The 20,711-nt window shown below is 41.9% G+C and overlaps 1 protein-coding gene across 1 annotated transcript in view; it reads right to left on the reverse strand.

The window, feature by feature from the left end:
• Positions 1-12,401: 12,401 nt before the first annotated feature.
• ATP8B1 (ATPase phospholipid transporting 8B1) overlaps positions 12,402-20,711 on the reverse strand; it is a 152,872-nt gene continuing 144,562 nt past the window's right edge. Inside the window, exons 24-28 of the mRNA XM_053571239.1 lie at positions 20,581-20,664; positions 18,680-18,925; positions 18,229-18,367; positions 14,823-14,953; positions 12,402-12,639 (exon numbers count right to left, since the gene is read on the reverse strand). Coding sequence (XP_053427214.1) covers positions 12,415-12,639; positions 14,823-14,953; positions 18,229-18,367; positions 18,680-18,925; positions 20,581-20,664 — 825 coding nt within the window. The 3' untranslated portion in view covers positions 12,402-12,414. The remainder of the gene's footprint in view (positions 12,640-14,822; positions 14,954-18,228; positions 18,368-18,679; positions 18,926-20,580; positions 20,665-20,711) is intronic.

Genomic DNA, 20,711 nt, shown 5'->3' on the forward strand with positions numbered 1-20,711 from the left:
AAAGAGAAGTGACAAAAATTACCGCGTCCCAGAGCTCTTCCTTTCCCGGGACCGGAGACGGGAGAGCCCAGCAACGTTCGCTTAATTAACGAATCAGAGCAATCAAAAAAAAAAAAAAAATCTCAGTAATACAGTTTGTAGCTGCAAACTGAAAGTGGGAGTCGTCATTACGATGAAACATTTGAGGAACTGAAAACTTAACTTTTCCTTGTAGACCTAACATTTAAGACTTAGGTTTGCTGGTTAATTTACTCCCTGGAGAACTTTAAAGTCGTGATTTCCAGGCATCTTCATGTTAGTGGACTCCTTCATTGTAAGCGCGTTATCTTTCTCCAAAGCCAACAACAAAAAGTTTAAAGTAAAATAATTTTAAAGTCCTGCCGAATGAGCGCGGTTTAAGGAAGGCTAATAATGATGAGTCTTGTGCAGCTAGACCTCTGAAGCGATACCATAGTCGTAGAACACATTTTTTGAGACAGTCTTATTTTGTAGTCTTTGGTAGAGTGCTGTGGCGTCACAGCTTAAGCGATTCTCTTGCCTCAGCCTCCGGAGTAGCTGGGTCTACAGGCGCGCTCCACAAGACCTGGCTATTTTTAGAGACGGGAGTCTCACTCTTGCTCAGGCTGGTCTCAAACCCCTGAGGTCAGGCAATCCACTCGCCCAGAGTGCTAAGATTACAGGCATGAGCCACCGTGCCCCGCCAGAATGCTTATTTTCTTGACCTTGGTCAAGTTTCTTAACCTTTCTGAGCCTCAGATATTTTGATTGCAAAGTGATAATGACCTTTCTTTGGAAAGGTTATTGTGAGGATTATATGAGATCAAGTATACCAAAATGCCTAGTATGTGCTTGACATCCAGTAAGCCTTCTGAATTAGGATATAAATGGCATTAATAGTTAATGAGTTTTTCTTTTGTTTGGTGATATGCATGAGTCAAACTTGCAAAGCTGCTGAGGGCTGCAGGTGGAGCCTCTCCAACCCCCGCTGAGATATTCTACCCCGCTGTAGGTAGACTATCTCAGACCCTTATAGGTCTTTCCTAATGCCTTCACTTCTCAAAAAAAAAAAAAAAAAAATGACCTAGCTCTTGTATCAAGCCATTAAATGAGATCTTTCCCTTGAAACCTACAAACTTTGCTGCTTAAACACCAATCCTTTTCTTCTAGTACAAGTACTATCTTCCATCTGTCCACCTCTCTCCACCTGCCTCTGGATTCCCCACAACTCTTCAACCTGATCTCCATACTTCAGCCAGGCAAACAAAAGCATAAATAATCATTTCATTCTGTATCTGGCAACTTTCCATCAACTTCTTTGCTTTACAGGCTCACCAGGTGCTGTGTGCTCTGGCCTGACGTTGCTTTCTAAAGGCACAATTAGCTTGATCCTGGGCTAATCTTTTGGCTGAATTCGCATGGGTACAATATGGAATTGGGGATACGACATCAAATAGAGAAGAAAATTTTCTCTGTAGAGGTGGGGAAGCTTTCAAAGCAGAATTAATTGTGTCTACTGGAATCAATAAAGAAGTCCTTTAGTTTGGTTTGAAGGGTAAATCTTGTGTCCGTTTAGCAGGAGTTGAGCCTCTCAGTGTCTCTGGGGGTCTCAGAGGCCCGGCTTATGATTTCTTAGTTTATTGGTACTTTTGCTGTTGGAGCAGTTTATAAAAGTATTTTCCCCCCAAGCCACAAAATCCTAAGAAATGACTCCGTCTTAATGCAGTAACTTTAGACGAGACCTTCTGAGTTCATATTTACTTAAGATATTTGTGGTGATAAAATTTCGATGCAAGTTTTCCAGAAACTTGCACCATTGCTCTACTTTTATTATTTATTTATTTTGAGACAGAGTCTTATTCTGTCACCCTGGGTAGAATGCTGTGTCACAGCTCACAGCAACCTCCAACTCTTGGACTCAAGCAATTCTCTTGCCTCAGCCTCCCAAGTAGCTGGGACTACAGGCACCTGCCATAATGCCTGGCTAATTTTTTTGTTGTTGTTGCTACAGTTGTCGTTGTTTTAGCTAGCCCGGGCTGGGTTTGAACCTGCCAGCCTTGGTATATGTGGCTAGTGCCCTGGCGCCGCCCCAAAGCTCTACTTTTAGATATAGTCCCTTGTGTTATTTTTGTTAAACTCATTGATGATCATAAATTTTTTATGATGTTCACACAAATTTAAATAAGGAAACTGAAGGTAGATGGGGATCCCTAAATGGATGGTAACTAGAGACCTCCTATAGGATTTCCATAGACTGGGTTATTCATTATGCAGCTTGGCTCAGCAGAACCATTTTATAATGAAATTGCAAGATGACTCCCAGTGGGCAAATCAGCCTCTATTCTGAAGACTGATTCTTATCACCTGGGAGAATTGATTCCTGGTGAGAAATGCTAGACTGAAAAACCCTCTGGTGATGACTTCACAAGCCAGATCCAATATCTTTAATCTTCTGGTGGAAAGAATCAGAAGACCTTCCAGGGCTTATGATGGCCTCTAAAATGATGGCTATTAAATTATTGCTATTTAAAGCATCAGGGGCCAAGGAACACTGGTAATCTTTCCAACTGGAGATCATAAACAGGTTATCTGGAGTGAGGTTAACCTGTATCTTAAATTTGGCTGGAGTGCTTTGGATTTTTAACCACCATACTCTATCGGGATTTGACTTTCTCTCTATATTAATATAGAATTTCTCTTCCTCTTACATTTATTGTGAATTACAGCATTATAATTTTATTCAGGTTTCTTTTGTTTGTTTGTTTTGCAGTTTTTGGCCAGGGCTGGGTTTGAACCTGCCACCTCCCGCATATGGGGCCAGCGCCCTACTCCTTTGAGCCACAGGTGCCACCCTGTTTTTGTTGGTTTTTTTTTTTTTTTGAGACAGAGTCTCAAGCTGTCATCCTGAGTAGAGTGTTGTGGTGTCACAGCTCACAGCAACCCCCAACTCTAGGGCTTAAGTGATTCTCTTGCCTCAGCCTCCCAAGTAGCTGGGACTACAGGCACCTGCCACAACGCCTAGCTATTTTTTTTTTTTTTTTTTGGTTGTAGTTGTCATTGTTTGGCGGGCCCAGGCTGGATTTAAACCCTCCAGCTCTGGTGTATGTGGCTGGCTCCCTAGCTGCTTGAGCTATGGGCGCCAAGCCTTTCTTCAGGTTTTGAAGCAACATTCCTGATAAGCTATGAGTCATTTCATTCTGTGCATCTTATTGCAGTGGTCATCTTAGCCAATATTTGGTTGGACAATATAGAGGCAAATACACACAGGTCTTTGAATCTGGAACATTCTCTCAAATTCTACTGGAGCTTTCCACATATTTGACATGACTTTAGGATGTTACCCAGACTCTTTAGAGAGCAAAGAAAATGTGTGTGCATGTAAATGGCCTAACAAAACACACTGCTCTCTGTCTATCCCCATTTCTTCTAGAGACGGGTCTTGCTCTTGCTCAGGCTGGTCTCGAACTATTGAGGTCATGTGTGGGCTACCTTGTCTGGCCCCTAGAGTTTCTTGATGAAAATATGACCATATTCCCCTCAATCTACTTTCTGTATTCTTTCTTCAAAAACTTTTTTCTGGCTGGGCGTGGTGGCTCATGCCTGTAATCCCAGTACTCTGGGAGGCCGAGGTGGGTGGATTGCCTGAGCTGACAAGTTTGAGCCTGAGCAACAGTGAGACCTCATCTCTAAAAATAGCTGGGCGCATTGTGGCAGGTGCATGTAGTCCCAGCTGCTTGGGAGGCTGAGGCAAAAGAATCCCTTGAGCCCAAGAGTTCAAGGTTGCTGTGCACTATGATGACACAGCACTCTACCAAGGGTGACAAAGTGAGACTCTGTCTCCAAAAAATAAAGAGTTTTTTCTAAGGTATAAATAATATATGACAAAGTGCACATATGTATAGTGAACAATTTGATGTTTTAATACACGCTTATACCTATGAAACCATTGCCACAATCAGAGATAGTAGTACACATGCCCATCACCACCAAAAGTTTCTTATATTCCTTTGTAATCCCTCTCTCAAGCATCTCCCTAAGGATGTGTGGCATCTTTTCATCTATTTTTTTTTTTCAGACATGTATCTTCTTTGTCAGTCTTTTGTGGATACAAGGTATGGTTCGAGGTATGGATCCAAGTTCATTTTTTCCCCTAAGTTTCTTTTTTTGCGTATGCATAGCCAGATGTCCATCACTGTTGGTTGAGGATGTCATTTCTCTACTTCCATTGTACCCATGTCAAAAATCGTTTGCCCATAGATATATGGATTTATTTCTGGTCTCCATAGATCTATTTGCTATCTGTAGACCAATACTATTCTGTTTTGATTACTACAAATTTTCAAAAGTAATGTCAGTACCGCATACTTTTTCTTTTTTAAAAAAGATTTTTAAACTGATAATCAGCCGGTGCAGTGGCTCATGCCTATAATCTTAGCACTTGGGAGGCTGAGGCAGGTGGATTGCCTGAGCTCACAGGTTCAAGACCAGCCTGAGCAAGAGCGAGACCTCTGTCTCTACAAAAATAGCCGGGCATTGTGGCAGGCGCCTGCAGTGCAGCGAGATGGGAGGCTGAGGAAAGAGAATCGCTTAAGCCTAAGAGTTTGAGATTGCTGTGAGCTAAGACACCCCAGCACTCTACTGAGGGTGACGAAGTAAGACTTTGTCTCAAAAATAAATAAAAAAGAAAAAACTGATAACCAGATAACATAGCCAATTTTTTTCTTTTGCAGAATTAGGTTGACTCTTCTTCCAGAGCCTTTGCATTTCCAGATGAATTTCAGAAGCAGCTTGTCAATTTTTACCAAAAAGTCCTCTGGGATTTTAGGTGGGATTACATTGACTCTACCCACCAGTTTTATCACCTCCTGCTCCTTACTTATTTATTTTTACATGAAATGAAGCCACCACACACACAGCGTGGCACCTGTCTCCTCTTACTTCTCTGCAAGTCATGGAGATGGCGCCTCCTCCCTCGGGTTTCATTACAGTTTCCTTGTTTTCTGTCATCAGGATGCAATGTAGTACTTCATTTAACCTGCCCCCTGTGCGCCAACATTTTACTATTACAAACGGTGCTACAGGCAATACTTGTACATATCATTTCTCCGTGGGCAAATATATCTCTGCAGGATAAACTTGAGAAGTGTGATTGCTAGATCGAAGGGAATATATACATTTGAAATTTTAATGGTTATTGCTAAATTGCCCTCCTTAGAGTTTCATTCATTTATATTCAAATAGAAGGGCTGTTTTTGCCACAGTCTAAACAATGCCTTATCAGAGTTCTTCTCTTTTGTTAAATTAATAGGTGAAGGTGGTTTATTCAAGTCATTTTGATTTGCATTTATTACAGGTAAGTTTACATATCTCTTCATGAGTTCCACAGCTGTTTGTATGTTTGTTTTTTTTCTGATCTTTGTTCATGTTCTTGGCTGCTCTGGTTCGAATATTTGTGTCCTTCTAAAATTCATAAGTCTAAATCCTAACCCTCCAAGCTGATGATATTAGGAAATAGGGACTTTTACAGAGGGATTAAGTCAGGAGGGATTGTGGCCTTTACAAAAGCGTCCCAGGGGCGCTTGTTTGTCCCTCCCACCAGGCGAGGACATAGTCAGAAGGCACATCAGTGAATGAGGAAGCAGTTCCCCCACCAGGCACCTCGTCCACCAGGGCCTGATCTAGGACTCCCTAATCTCCAGAACTGTGAGAAATAAATTTCTGTTGTTTATAAGCCACCCAGTTTACGGTATTTTGTTATACAGCCCAAACTAAGACATTTGCCTATGTTTTTTTCAGTTGGATTGTCAGAATTTTTTAGTTGCAAGGAAGTCTTTTATATATTAAGGAGATTAGCCCTTTGTCTGATATGACTTCCATATATTGTTCCCACTTTGCCATTTGTTTTTGTTTATATCTTTTGATTTTGTTCTGCTAAAAGGAAAGCTTTTATATTAGCCTTTCTTTTGAGGCTTTGAATTTTAGTTTTTGTGTTTTTTTTGAGACAGAGCCTCAAGCTCTGTTAGAGTGCTATGGCATCACAGCCCACAGCAACCTCCAACTCCTGGGCTTAAGTAATTCTCTTGCCTCAGCCTCCCGAGTAGCTGGGACTACAGGCGCCCGCCACAATGCCTGGTTATTTTTTGGTTGTAGTTGTCACTGTTTGGCAGGCCCAGACCAGATTCGAACCCGCCAGCTCAGGTGTATGTGGCTGGCACCTTAGCTGCTTGAGCTACCAGTGCCACCTGAATTTTTAGTCTTAATTAGAAAGTCTTTCCCTACTCCAATGCTATATTTGAATTTTCTCCTGTTTTTCTTCCATTTCTTTTATGAGTTTTTTTCACATTTAAATATTTATTTGAAGTTTATTATACTACTGTGTGAAGTATCCAGTTTGATTTTCTGTTGTCCCAATGCCATTTATTAAAAAGTTCATCTTCCCACCACTGATTCCCACCATCTTCTCACCACTTTATATAGTAAATTTTTGCATGTGTCTGAGTCTATTTCAGGATTTTTCTATTCTCTTCCATGAGTGTCTGTGTAATCATGCATCAGAATCACATGGCTTAAACTACTTTGAAATTGTAATATGGTCTCACCTTATGGCTTTTGGTTTCTGGCTCTTACTAATTTTTCTACATGAACTTTATAATCAGTCTGTCTATTTAAGGAAACTGTTGGCATTTTTTATGGGGATCATGCCATTTATAAATTATCTTAGGGAGAATCAATTCTTAATGGTCTTTATGTCTTATCAAAGAACAGGATATACTTTTCATTTGCTCAACTCTTCTTTTGAACTCACTGTTTTAAAGTTTTGCTTACATATGGCTTACTTATAAAGTTTATTCCTGGGCATTTTATCTTTTTTGTTGCAATGGCAAATACGGTTTTTTCTCAGTTACATTGTCTTACTAGTTTTCTGTATAAATGAAAGTTATCCTGTTGAATTCTTATTATCACAGATTTTTAGTTCAATCTCCTGGCCATGCCAAGAATACCTCCATTTCACCTTTAAAGAATGAGAGCTTTATTTCCCTTCTTACATTTTCTATATTTCTAATTTATTGAGATTTTCGTCTAATTGAATTCAAATTATTTCACCCTCTTTAAATATCTCTTCCTTTATGTCTATTTCATGCTTTGTATCATTTACAATTACTTTTGGCCACAAGTAACAGAAAATCTAACATAGCTTAAGCTAATATGGATTTAGTCTCAAATAAATAGGCTGGAAGTAGATAGTCAATTTACCTGTTCAACCTTGTGAGCAACCCAGATTCTTTCCAATTTTCCTCTGTGCCATCCTTAATAGGTTGTCTCATTGCCACATAATAACAATATAGCTGCCAAAGCTCCAGACATCACACTCATATTCAAGGAAGAAAGAAGTGGGATTGGGTGAGATGAGGGAAGAGGGAGTTTAGGTACCTCAAGAAAGTAAAGGTTTTCCCAGCATACTTTACTTTTTGTCTCATTGGCTATAGAGGGTCCCATTGACACCCTAGGTGCAAGGGAGTTTGAAAGACCAAGTAGTTAGATTTCCAATCTCTAAAGTGAAGTAGACCAGGTCAAAGGGGATTGGAAATGGGTGGGTACTGAGTTAGCAGTTCAGCAGTATCTATGGGAGACAGCATTACTTCTTCATATATATATGGAGCAAAGAAAGACCTTTGAACTGATCCTAAATAAGCACTCTTTTGCTTTCTGTTTTGTACAAAAATAAAATAATCTTTCTATTATTTTTAATTGATGTGCAATTCACATAAGATGAACCATTTTAAAGGGTACAACTCAGTGGCAGTGGATTAACGTATTCACGATGTCGTGCAGTCACATCTATCAAGTCCCGAAACATTTTCTTCACCCCCAAAGAAAACCCCCATTACACACTGTGGTGGTGAATTTTCTGTCGGGTTAGGTAGGCTATGGTGCCCAGTTATTTGGTCAAACAAGTCTACACGTTGCTGTGACAGTGTTAGTGATATTTAAATCAGTAGACTGAGGTCCCTGAAGAAGAAGGAACTCCGTCTCAGTTTCTAGCTTTCAGATTCAAGACTGCAATGTCCGGCGGTGCCTGTGGCTCAAAGGAGTAAGGCACCGGCCCCAAATGCCAGAGGCGGTCGGTTCAAACCCTGCCCAGGCCAAAAACTGCAAAAAAAAGAAAGAAAAAGACTGCAATGTCAACCCCGGCAGGAATGTCAGCCCCCTGGGTCTGCCTGCCCTCCTCACAGTCCTGTGAGCTAAGTACCCACGTTTTAAGAGATCTTGTTGGAAGTAAAATTGACCATTCCCAAAAAGTCTATGAATTTTAGGTAAAATGGTTGTGCATAGCACATCTATGTACCCTTGACCAGGAACAGTACTTTCAACCTAATAAAAAGCATCTCTCAAATTCTGCATACATTTTTATTTATTTTTTCAGTTTTTGGCCGGGGCCAGGTTTGAACCCACCACCACCGGTATATGGGGCTGGTGCCCCATCCCTTTGAGCCACAGGAGCTACCCTCCACATACATTTTTTTGGCACTGTGTGTGTTAACACTTGCTCCCCATTCTTCTCTAGCCTCTGGCAACCACTGATCTTCTTTCTGTCTCTAAGGATTCAGCTGTACTAGGTGTGTAAATAGGATCCTAAAATGTGACCTCTTGAGTCTGCCTGCTGTCACCTGGCATGTTTCAAGGTTCATTTATGTCATAGCATGTGTTGGTACGTCTTTCCTTTCATGGCTAAATAATGTTCCAGTTTATATATAAATCCATCACATTTCATTTATCCATTTATCTGTCAGATGTTTGGGTTGTTTCTACCTTGGGGCATTGTGAATAGCACTGCTGTGAACATTAGTGTGTATTTGTTCGGACAGCTGTTTTCATTCTTTTTGGTTGTACCTAGGAATTGCTGGGTCTTATGGTGATTCTGTTCAGCCTATTAAAGAACTGCCAGGTCATTTTCCACAGTTGCTGCACATTTTACATTCCCACCAGCTATAGACGAGGGTTCCACTTTCTCTATTTTTGTTTTTATCCTAGCCACCCTTGTGGGTGTGAAGTGGCATCTGGGTGTGGTTTTGATTCACCTTTCTCTCATTTTCTCAACAATGTTGAGCATCTTTGAGGAAATCATTTTTACAGTGTTTAAGGGTCCTACTGTCCACTTTTCCCTGAGACGTAATTTGTCTTACTTTCCAGGTTTCGACAGGCCTTTTTGTTTTTATACATGCACCAGTAGTTGTATTGCTGCCAGAACTTTCTAGCAGATCCTAACAATGTTTAGAAGCTGTCTCACAATTTTTCTAAGCTTCATACACATCACATGAAGGCAGCCACTGTTAAAATATAGTTAGATTCCATTAGCATACATTTTGCTATCACACTGAGGTCTCTCAAGAATCAATTTATCCCCATCAGGTATTATTACTAAGCAGTTTCTGGTACTGAACTTAAGAACCTTTAGGGGGTGCTCTTTGATTAAAAACATTTATCCCTCAAACCACTAAATACAGAAGCACATTCCAGGAAAAAAAGTGGCCTTTAGCTCTTTTAGAGAGGATTCCCCAGGCCTTTTTAGAATTGTACTCACAGCGCCATTTCTATTGCAGGGGCTAATCATCTGCTCATCACCTCCCATCCCAAGCACCCTGAGGCTAATGCTTTTCAACTGTTGCTAACTACACATCCTAATGAGTCCCCCACCCCCACACAGAAAGCCTCCTTCCCTAGTGGGGTGCTGGCTTCCCTAGTATCCAGGAGCTGCCTGCCCCGCTGCCACATCCTTAGACTCAACATTCCTGCAGCCTCAAGCCCCAGGTCTCCCAAGCCCTCCTTCCTTCCTCACTCCTGTTTGCTCATTTTTCTGCCGACTCTTCATCGTGTATTTCTAGGACTATCTGCTCACTTGCCAGCCTCTGCTTTTGGTTGAGATTTACCTTTCCTTTTATTCTGGCTCCAAAGATTTGAGGGTCATTTTGAAAAATTGTCTCTTGCCTAAGTATACTAAGATGTAACCTCCCTGGCATAGACTCCCAGCTTCCTAACTCTAATCTACATGCTCTGTCTTTATTTCATAGTCACTTCTCCCCTATTTCTCACCATTAAAAGACCCCTACGTTTCTTTAGAAACTTTGCAGGACTAAATTCTTCTGTCATATAGCTCAATCTTTAAAAAAAAAAAAAAAAAAACAGCCGGGCGCAGTGGCTCCCGCCTGTGATCCTAGCACTCTGAGAGGCTGAGGTGGGTGGATTGCTTGAGGTTGTGAGTTCAAGACCAGCCTGAGCAAAAGTGAGACCTGTCTCTACTAAAAATAGAAAAACCAAGGCACGAGGATCACTTGAGCTTGAGTTAGAAGTTGTGAGCTATGACGGCACGGCACTCTACCCAGGGTGACAGCTTGAGACTCTGTCTCAAAAAAAAAAAAAAAAAAAAAAAAAACTTAAAAAAGATTATACTTTCCAAAGATTTTACTAAAACATTTATTTTTAAACAAAAATATATAATCTCAAATTTACAGAATACAGAAATAATTTATCCAAAGCAATTTGCTTTTCAAAATTGTTAATATTGCACCCAACAATAAGTCTTTGACACATTTATATTGTCAATCTTTCCCACAATTCACAAAAGACATCTGAAACTGACAGAATTACACAAGTTAACTTTTCCGTAAAAAAAAAAAAGAGGAAGAAACTTACAATTCTTCTTATTTATAAGCTAAAGAAAAATTGTAAACTTGCAGAAATTTACTTTCATAAAGAGCCATACATTCTTTCATCATACCAAGAAAATGAACTATATACATGTTGTGATTTCCTCCTAGGAATTTAAAGGGACTGATACGGTGAACATTTGCTGCCTAATGGTAAAAAACGGAATTATTGAAAACACTAGAATATGAAAACTAGTGTGGGAAAGAATGAGAAAAGCTTCTGGAAAAAATTACTTTCACCTCGTTGAGGACAGTTTCCATAATCATCTAAAGTTATATCCAAATTTAAAATGACACGTTGTTCCCCAGTTTTAGAAATGTGGCTACCAATAGCCTTTTCTGTCAAGATAACAAGTAAAAAAGAGTGAGGTCTCTGGTCAAGTCCCTTAGGAAATACTTTACATATAGGCAGGCACAGAGTTTGCTTTTCAAAAGAAAGCTTCGCAAAATGTTCTGCAATTTACCACTGATATACTCAGTTTTTTAAAACTTGGGTTTTCTTTTTAAAGCCTACATATATTTAGATGCATTTATAAAAATGACTGTAGAGAATGCAGTCACTTGGTACCACAGGAAGTTGCTACAACAGTATGCCATAGTGAAAGTGTGTGACTGCTGTTTAACCAAAACAGTAAAAACAGTAAAAACCAAAAATGGACTGAAACTTTACACTTAGGAAATTGGAAGTAATTTTTTTCTTTGATGGTACAGAATTATCAAACCAATAAGTTTATGAGATGAGACAATGGAACCGGACAGCCTATTATTAACTTTGAAAACATCATCGGACCACTTAGCTTCCATGTGGTGAATATTCATGAGTCTTTTGTCATTACTCTCATAAATAAAATTTAAAAAACCGTTAATGAGGGCGGCGCCTGTGGCTTAGTCGATAAGGCGCCGGCCCCATATACCGAGGGTGGCGGGTTCAAACCCAGCCCCGGCCAAACTGCAACCAAAAAATAGCCGGGGGTTGTGGCGGGCGCCTGTAGTCCCAGCTACTCGGGAGGCTGAGGCAAGAGAATCGCTTAAGCCCAGGAGTTGGAGGTTGCTGTGAGCTGTGTGAGGCCACGGCACTCTACCGAGGGCCATAAAGTGAGACTCTTGTCTCTACAAAAAAAAAAAAAAAACCGTTAATGAGATTGTCATAGGGTGAAAAGGAATCTGGGGAAATTCATGCTGAAGATCATAGACAGAAAAGTTTAACTGTCATATTGTTACGCAATCCCATTTGAAATGAAATTCAACACACTTTCTAATTCTGTTGCCCTTGATCAAGACTGGATTAAAAGGTTCCCTTTGAACATAATGGACATACCCAGTTGTATGACAGAATTTTGTTTACTTGAGACGGTCTCACTTTGTCACCCTGGATAGTGTGCGGTGGCGTCACAGCTCACAGCAACCTCAAACTCTTGGGCCCACGCTGCGCTCTTGCGCCCCCTCCGGCCAGGTCGCCCGGCCGTGTTCAGAGCCTGGGTCCCGCCCTGGCTCAGGCTGGTCTGGACTCCTGAGCTCCCAGGGCGCCCGGCCCGCGTAATACAACTTTTTAAAATATTTCCTTTCTTTGCTATTGATTAATAGACCAGCCCAAGCAGTTTGTTATAAAGGTTATTACCTTTAACATCTTTGCTACAAATTCAATGAACAACAAAAAGTCCTGAGTCTTTTCATAAAAAGTAGCCAGCTCCTTTGCAGGGTGGGGCGCCCCTCAGCTCTCCACTGTCCGCCTGTACTCGGCCGTGCCCTCGGCCACGATGGCGTCCAGCGGCGAGCGCTTCTTGCGGATGCTGCGCCCGGAGGAGATGAGGTCGGCGTAGCCGCGCTGGTGCGAGAAGGCGTAGGCCGAGCGCCGCGACGACGCGCCCCGGCGGAACACGTTCTGCCGCCGCTGCCACTGCTCCTCCGCCTTCAGCCGCTTACGGTGCTTCTGGATCTGGAAGCGGCGAGAGATGGGAAGGTCTGTGACACACGGGAAGCCTGGCCCGAAGGAGGTGACCCGAACCGGACACGCATGGACCGTCTACTCCAGGCTTCCCCCGACTCCTGTCTCACTGTGTCGTGAGCCTCCCTGTCCCCACTTGGTAGACCACAGCAGGTGGGTGGGGTCGTGGTGGGGGGTGGGGGGACGCAGGGGACCAGTACTGCATACACGTGTCACTCCAGAAGGGTTACCTGGGGTGGCTCATGGTTGCCTACCCAACATCAGCTTATGTCTCTTATTTCTAGGAAACTGGTTTTATTCCGTACCCTCTCCCTTCACAGCCACACTCCTCATAGGCCGTGGGACTGATTTTCCTTGCTAGGTGCTCGTCCAAGAACGGCTTGTGACCTAATTCTGGCAGATGAGATCTGAATGAGGAAGGTGAGCTGGGGCCCATGGGTAAGAAGTTTTGAGGCTCCTAAGGGAACGTCACAGAAGAGTCTCTTATCTGTCCCAGCACACTGACGGCAGGTTGGGAACTGCTGTGGCAATCTGCCAGCTTCCAGGTGAAGCTAATTATGAAGACAGCAGGGCAAAGGGAAGAACCTAAGTCTCTTTTATTTTATTTAGTTGATTATTTTAATTATTAATTCATCCATCCATCCATTTGCGACTGAGTCTCATTCTCTCAACCTTAGTAGAGTGCTGTGCTGTCACAGCTCACAGCAACCTCAAACTCTTGGCCTCAAGCAATCCTCCTGCCTCAGCCTCCCAAGTAGCTGGGACTACAGGCTTGTGCCACCACCCCCAGGTAATGTTCTTATTTTTTAGTAGAGATGGGGTCTTGCTCTTGCTCAGGCTGGTCTGGGACTGGAAAGCTCAAGCAATCTGGCCTCCCAGAGTGCTAGGATTATAGGCATGAGCCACTGTGTCTTGCCATTTATTTTTTGATAATATTAATTAACTGATCCTGCAGCCTGCTAATGATAATGCGAGTTGAAAGGACATATTATTGTTGAGACATTCAGAGTCACAGCTTTTTGTTACCTGTAGCTCAAAGGATCCTGCTACTGCAGGTGACATTTTTTCTTTTTCTTTGGGGGGGGGGGGCGGGGCTGGGTTTGAACCCGCCACCTCCGGCATATGGGACCGGCGCCCTACTCCTTGAGCCACAGGGGCCGCCCGACATTTTTTCTTTTCTTTTTTTTTTTTTTTTGTAGAGACAGAGTCTCACTTTATGGCCCTCAGTAGAGTGCTGTGGCATCACACAGCTCACAGCAACCTCCAACTCCTGGGCTTAAGCGATTCTCTTGCCTCAGCCTCCCGAGTAGCTGGGACTACAGGCCGACATTTTTTCTTAAATAAATGAAACCAACTTGCTTGTGTGGCAAAATGGTAACAATGTAACTGTTAAACCAAGGAGACAGATATGTGAGCTCTGATTATTCTAGTCTCCCTTTTTTTATATTTGGAAATTTTGTATTATACTTGTTTATATTTGGAAATTTTGTATTAAAAAGAAAATAAAAATTCTGGTCTTCAAAGGACTTATTTGCAAGATGGAGTTAAAGAAAGAAGTGAGGGTGCATCACACCTATAATCCTAGCCCTCTGGGAGGCCAAAGCAGTGGATTGCTTGAGCTCAGGCATTCTAGACCAGCCTGAGCAAGAGCAAGACCCCATTTCTAAAAAAATAGCTGGGCGTTGTGGTGGGTGCCTATAGTCCCAGCTAACTGGGAGGCTGGAGCAAGAGAATCCCTTGAGCCCAGGGGGGGAAAAAAAAAAGGGCTCAGCAGCCATAGCACAGTGGTTATAGTGCCAGCCATATACACTGAGGCTGGCGGGTTCAAACCCAGCCCGGGGCCAGCTAAACAACAATGGCAAATGCAGCAAAACAATAGTTGTGCATTGCAGCAGGCACCTGTAGTCCCAGCTACTTGGGAGGCTGAGGCAAGAGAATTGCTTAAATCCAAGAGTTTGAGGTTGCTGTGAGCTGTGACACCACAGTACTCTACCAAGGGCGACACAGTGAGATACTATCTCAAAAAAAAAAAAAAAAAAAGGTAAGAGAAGTGGTCATAGAAGGTATTCTTATTAAACCTTCCCATGAGCTTAGACTTCTGCAGGAAAGGCGCTGTTGGGAAATGCTTTGATTTCTGTGAAGGACACAGGGGGTGGGGCTGTATTTGTATATACCTTATCACTTTCTGATGGCCAGATGGTCATTGACAAGAACCGAATGGCAACGACGGGCAGTAAGCACACCGCAACGGTCAGAATGATTGTCAGCCAAATGTACGGCTGCCTCAGAGCATTTGAAGCCGTACCTGTAAAAACACAGTGACATCATGGTGGTCCTTTCATCCTAAGGGCACAGTCAATATTCCACAACCCACAGATGAACTATTTATGGTAAAGAGTCACAAGCAGAGTGGCTTCCCCCAAACATCCCATCACTGCTCAAAGAATGGACATTTTAAAATCAGACTAAGCAAAGCAAAATTGGGCAGGTAAATCATTTGGAACAAGTAAAAATATATAACTGAGCACTTAACGGGAAAAAAGGAAAGCATGTTTGTTGATTAAAAATGCAAAATTAGGACATCTAGACTTCTGAATTTTTTCAGGAACTTAAAAAAAGGACTTTCCAGTTCATAGTTTTGGTTTGGAACTCCACATATTAGCAATAAACACTAGCACCGCCAGTACCAAGTGTTTTATAAAGATCGTGTCATTCAATCAGTTCTGAGAGATGGGTATTGTCCTCTGTGCCTAAGAAAGAAATGGAGTTTTGGAGAATTTGCCCAAGGTAACAAAACTAGCAGTGTCTGAATTAAAATTCACTTCAGCCTGACTGGTGCCAGGCTTTCCCCCTGCAATCTGGTTTCTGAGATTTTATGTCAGAAGTTGTAACAAGTGATTTCGATAATACAATCACATATCTAATTTTCAAATTATACTTAACATTCTGGTCAAATTCATCATAACGTTTTCTGAACTTTCTCTAATTTTGTAAAAATAATGGCCTTTGTATGTCAGATGTGGTGCTTATGCTACTAAATGTGGATGGGACTACAAAATACTCCCTGTGGAAATATTCTAAGTAACTGGGTACTCAATATTTGAAATGCAGAGTCAGGAAAGAAAAAACAAGCATAAAAAAATAAACACTATTCTGCGAAGAAAAGGATTACCACAGCAACTATCTTTTACAACTCAACAACTAGTCATTAAAAAAAAAAACTAATCCGGCGGCACCTGTGGCTCAATGGGTAGGGCGCCGGCCCCATATACTGAGGGTGGCAGGTTCAAACCCGGCCCCAGCCGAACTGCAACAAAAAAATAGCCGGGCGTTGTGGCGGGCGCCTGTAGTCCCAGCTACTAGGGAGGCTGAGGCAGGAGAATCGCTTAAGCCCAGGAGTTGGAGGTTGCTATGAGCTGTGTGATGCCACGGCACTCTACCAAGGGCCATAAAGTGAAACTCTGTCTCTACAAAAAAAAAATAAAAAAATAAACTAATCTTTTATGGGAAAACCAGTTTATAGGTTTTTTTTTTTTAAATTATGAACCCAAGCTCTTTATGCAAAATAAGAATCTCATAAACTCCAGTTCATATTTATTTTTATTTATATTTTGATATTTGTAATATTTATATACCAGTTCAAATTCATTCTAGCTTTTTTATTTTGACACAGAGTCTCACTATGTCATCCTCAGTAGAGTGCCGTGGCGTTCACAGGTCATAGCAACCTCAAACTTGTGGGCTTAAAGTGATTCTCTTGCCTCAGTCTCCCAAGTAGCTGGGACTACAGGCACCTGCCACAACACCTGGCTTTTTTTTGTTGCTGTTGTAGTTGTCATTGTTGTTAAGCAGTCCTGGGCTGGGTTTGAACTCGCCAGCTCTGGTGTATATGGTCGGTGCCCTAACCGCTGAGCTATGGCGCTGAGCCTAGCTTTTTTTTTAAGAGACAGAGTCTCGCTCTATAACCCAGGTAGAGTACAGTATTGATCCTTCTGCCTCCGCCTCCCAATTAGCAGGGACTGTAGGCATGTGCCACTTTTTCTATTTTTAGTAGAGATGGGGTCTCCCTTTTGCTCAGGTTGACCTGGAACTCCTGAGCTCAAGGGATCCTCCCACCTCAGCCTCCCAGAGCTCTAGGATTACAGGCCTGAGCCACTGTGCCCAGCACTAGCATTTATTAATTCATCATGAATTTTATACAGTTATAATCATTGGCCATAATATAATTTTGTTTTCCATCAGTTTACTTATTGCTCAGCAGACATATTTCCAATGATTTAGACCACTTTTGAGTTCTAAAATTCCATCATACTGGTATTTTATTTTTCTTTTTCATATTTGAGCCAAAGTCTCACTCTGTTACCCTGGGTAGAGTGTTGTGGTGTCATAGCTCACAACAACCTCACATTCTTGGGCTCAAGCGACCCTCTTGCCTCAGCCTCCTGAGTAGCCGTGACGATAGGTGCTCACCACAACGCCTGGCTAGTTTTTCTATTTTTATAGAGACAGGGTCTCCCTCTTGCTCAGGCTGGTCTCAAACTTCTGAGCTCACGTAATCCACCTGCCTCAGCCTCCCAGAGTGCTAGGATTATAGGTTTGAGCCACCGTGTCCCACCAGTATTTTATAGTTTGATTAGCTAATTTAATATCTTAGGTTTTTGGGTTACTTCCATTTTTTTTCCTTTTCACAATTAGAAATGTCATAGTGTGGCTCGGTGCCCATATCTCAGTGGTTAAGGCATGACCACATACACCAGGGCTGGCGGGTTACCCATTCTGGGCCAGCTAAATGACAACAACAACAAAATAGCCGGGCATTGTGGTGAGCACCTGTAGTCCCAGCTACTTGGGAGGCTGTGGCAAGAGAATCACTTAAGCCCAAGAGTTTGAGGTTGCTGTGACCTGTGATGCCATGTACTCTACCAAGAGCGACATAGTGAGACTCTGACTCAAAAAAAAAAAGAAAGAAAAAGAAATGTCATAGTGGTATTGTCCTTTTACAAATTACCTTACCTACTTTTTTTTTTTTTTATCTTAAGGGTATTTTCCCCAAGTAGAAATACCTGGGCAACTATCGCTTCTCAGCCTTTTGGCTAAGATCAAGTGTGAAATACCTGGGCAAAATGTTTGAAACGTTTGTTGGTACATTATACCTTTTCAGATAGTGTTTTGGAAAGATTAAAGAACACAGGCGCCAGGGCTGTCTGGAAAGTATTCAGCTATGCATACCCATATTACATTTTATAGACATGGCTGGATACTTTCTGGATAGTCCACATATAATCACTTTTCAAATAACCTAATAATAATAGGTTTTATGGGGGAAAATGAAAATGCCTTTATGTAGCTTTTTAAGGCTTAAGTTATTTAATGCAACAGATGCAAAATTGTATTTTAACTTGCTTTGCTCCCATCACGTTACCACGCTTCCAACCCACCATTGCCATTTATTTACAGTCAGGAATTTTCACTAGAAATAATTTATACTTTTTTTTTTTTTTTACTTACCCGGAAGTTATATCAAAATTTAACTAATGACATTGTCGGTACATTTATTTTTGGAATTTAGAAAATACCAACCTGTAAACTGAAATGCATCTGGAAAGAGCACATGTATCCCAGCACTGTGAAAGTCAAACATGATGCCAAAATAAAGTGCAATGCTTCCAAAAATTGAAAAAGCATTCACAAAAGTCCAGTAGGAAGTATCCAAGCCAATCTGTTGGGAAACCAGGGACAAACAGAGCACTCATTTGGGGGAATTCGCAAGACATACGGGATCACTAAGAATTCTGAAAATAGCAACAATGATTTAAGTATGATGTGACTTGAACACTAAACAATCAGAAACCAAACCATCCTTGACTCGGGCAAGAAATAGGAAATGTGCTTGGTGTAAAATGTGGAAAGTGTGTTCATATTTTGCGAAGTGGCAGAGCAGCATTGGGAGTCAGGTGGGTGTGCACGCCAGCCTCTGTACAAAAGCACAGGTGCCAAAAGACACCACATACAGTCGCTGAAAGCCACATACCTGGAAATTGACTGTTATGACAAGAGCAGAGGCAATGGTGACGGCAAAAGATTGGTAGTCAGAAGGCGCCTCTCCGTCCTGCCCCACGGTTTGCAGATAAGCTCCAAAAGGAATGAAGAAGAGGACCATTGACGTCAAGACCCCATGCAGCAAGCTCACAAAGAACCTCCTATAGTTGAACAGTAAGTCTTTTTGTCCCACCACGTACAACCCGGGGAATCGGAGGCTCAGTTTGTCACTCACATCCTTAAGGAGGAAACAAAATCAGAGTGGTGTATTATCTTCAGGTTCCTTGACACGATGGACATGTTACAACTTACATCTCGTAAGAGTTGCAACTTGCTGTCAAGTTTGAGGAAGGCAAAAACTGAATGAGGTGATCAATCCTGCAACTTTTTCTGTGTGCAGAGATCGATCTCATTGCTTTAGCCCACAATTACGTAACGTTTAATTCAGAGAGAAGCTGCCATTTGTGGAAAGGAAATAAATTAGTAATACCAAAAAATATAAAGGGAGGCTATTTTTAACCTCCTGGGAAAATATATAATATAGAACTTCCTTAGTTGACCACCTCCCTCAGTTGACCTGACTTTCACAGACTGGACATTCACCACATGTACATATCAGTACAGCAGGCCCAGTTTCTTACGTTGACCAGTTTGTTGCAGTTTCTTGGGTGGTCAACTCACACAGGTTTTTCTGTATTTACATTTTGCAGATTCTTTGGGGAGAAATATTCTCATACAAGTTGATGAGTTAATTCTAAATTATTACTTTTTATTCATTATACTACTTTAGGAATTGCTATTAGATAAAAGTATGTTAATAGATTAATTGGGAGATTAAGCATATAAGTTTTGGAAAGTATTAAAATTTACTTTTAAGCAGCTACTTGGGGGGCTGAGGCAAGAGAATTGCTTAAGCCCAAGAGTTTGAGGTTGCTGTGAGCTGTGATGCCACAGCATTCTACTAAGGGTGACATACTGAGGGTACATGTGAAACTTAGTAAATGTAGAATATAAATGTCTTAACACAATAACTAAGAAAATGCCAGGAAGGCTGTGTTAACCGGTGTGATGAAAATATGTCAAATGGTCTATAAAACCAGTGTATGGTGCCCCATGATTGCATTAATGTACACAGCTATGATTTAATAAAAAAAAAAAAAAAATTTACTTTTAAAATGAATAAGTTGTTAGGTGTATTACAGAGTCATGTGAGGCTCTCAGGTGTCTTAACAGTAAGGTCTAGTGCCCAAAAGGAACACAGTAAACACTTCTGTCAATGAATCCACCTCAGTCACAGGAATCTTCTTTTCATTGTTAGAGATGGAGTCTTGCAATGCTGCCTAGATTGGACTTGAACTCCTGGGCTCAAGTGATCCTTCTGCTTCAGCCTCTGAGAAGCTGGGGTTTTCTTATTACAAAACAAAAAACACAGACGTCACCTTTGTTGTCTGACAGCAGCATTATAATAGGGTTTACTCACAAAAATGTAAAGTTCAGGCACTGTGGCTCACACTTGTAATCCTAGCACTATGAGAGGCTGAGGTGGAAGGATCCCTTTAAGCTCAGGAATTCAAAACCAGCCATCAGCAGACCGAGACCCAGCCTCTACTAAAAATAGAAACATTAGCCAGGCAGGGTGGTGGGCACCTATAGTGCTAGCTACCCTGGAGGCTGAGGCAGGAGGATGGCTTGAGCCCAGGAGTTCAAGGTTGCTCTGAGCTAGATTGATGCCATGGCACAGTAGCATGGGCAACAGAGATGCTGTCCTAAAAAATAAATTAATAAAAAGAAAGAAGCAAAAACTGGGAGACCGCATTGGAACGTCTGCTTGTAACTTCTCAGACAGGTGCTCGCTCATCTGGCCGGAAGCTTCCCTGTCAGCGAGGCTCCTACCTGGTCGAGCAGCCCCATGAGCAGCACAGGCAGGCTGGAGTAGAGCACGTTGTAGAGGGTGATGAACCAGTCCTCGTATGCGGTCTGTGAGGAGAGGACGAGGCTCGTGTTACTGATAAGGACACGCGCCG

Source organism: Nycticebus coucang, chromosome 19, assembly GCF_027406575.1.
Source record: "Nycticebus coucang isolate mNycCou1 chromosome 19, mNycCou1.pri, whole genome shotgun sequence".
Taxonomy (NCBI): domain Eukaryota; kingdom Metazoa; phylum Chordata; class Mammalia; order Primates; family Lorisidae; genus Nycticebus; species Nycticebus coucang.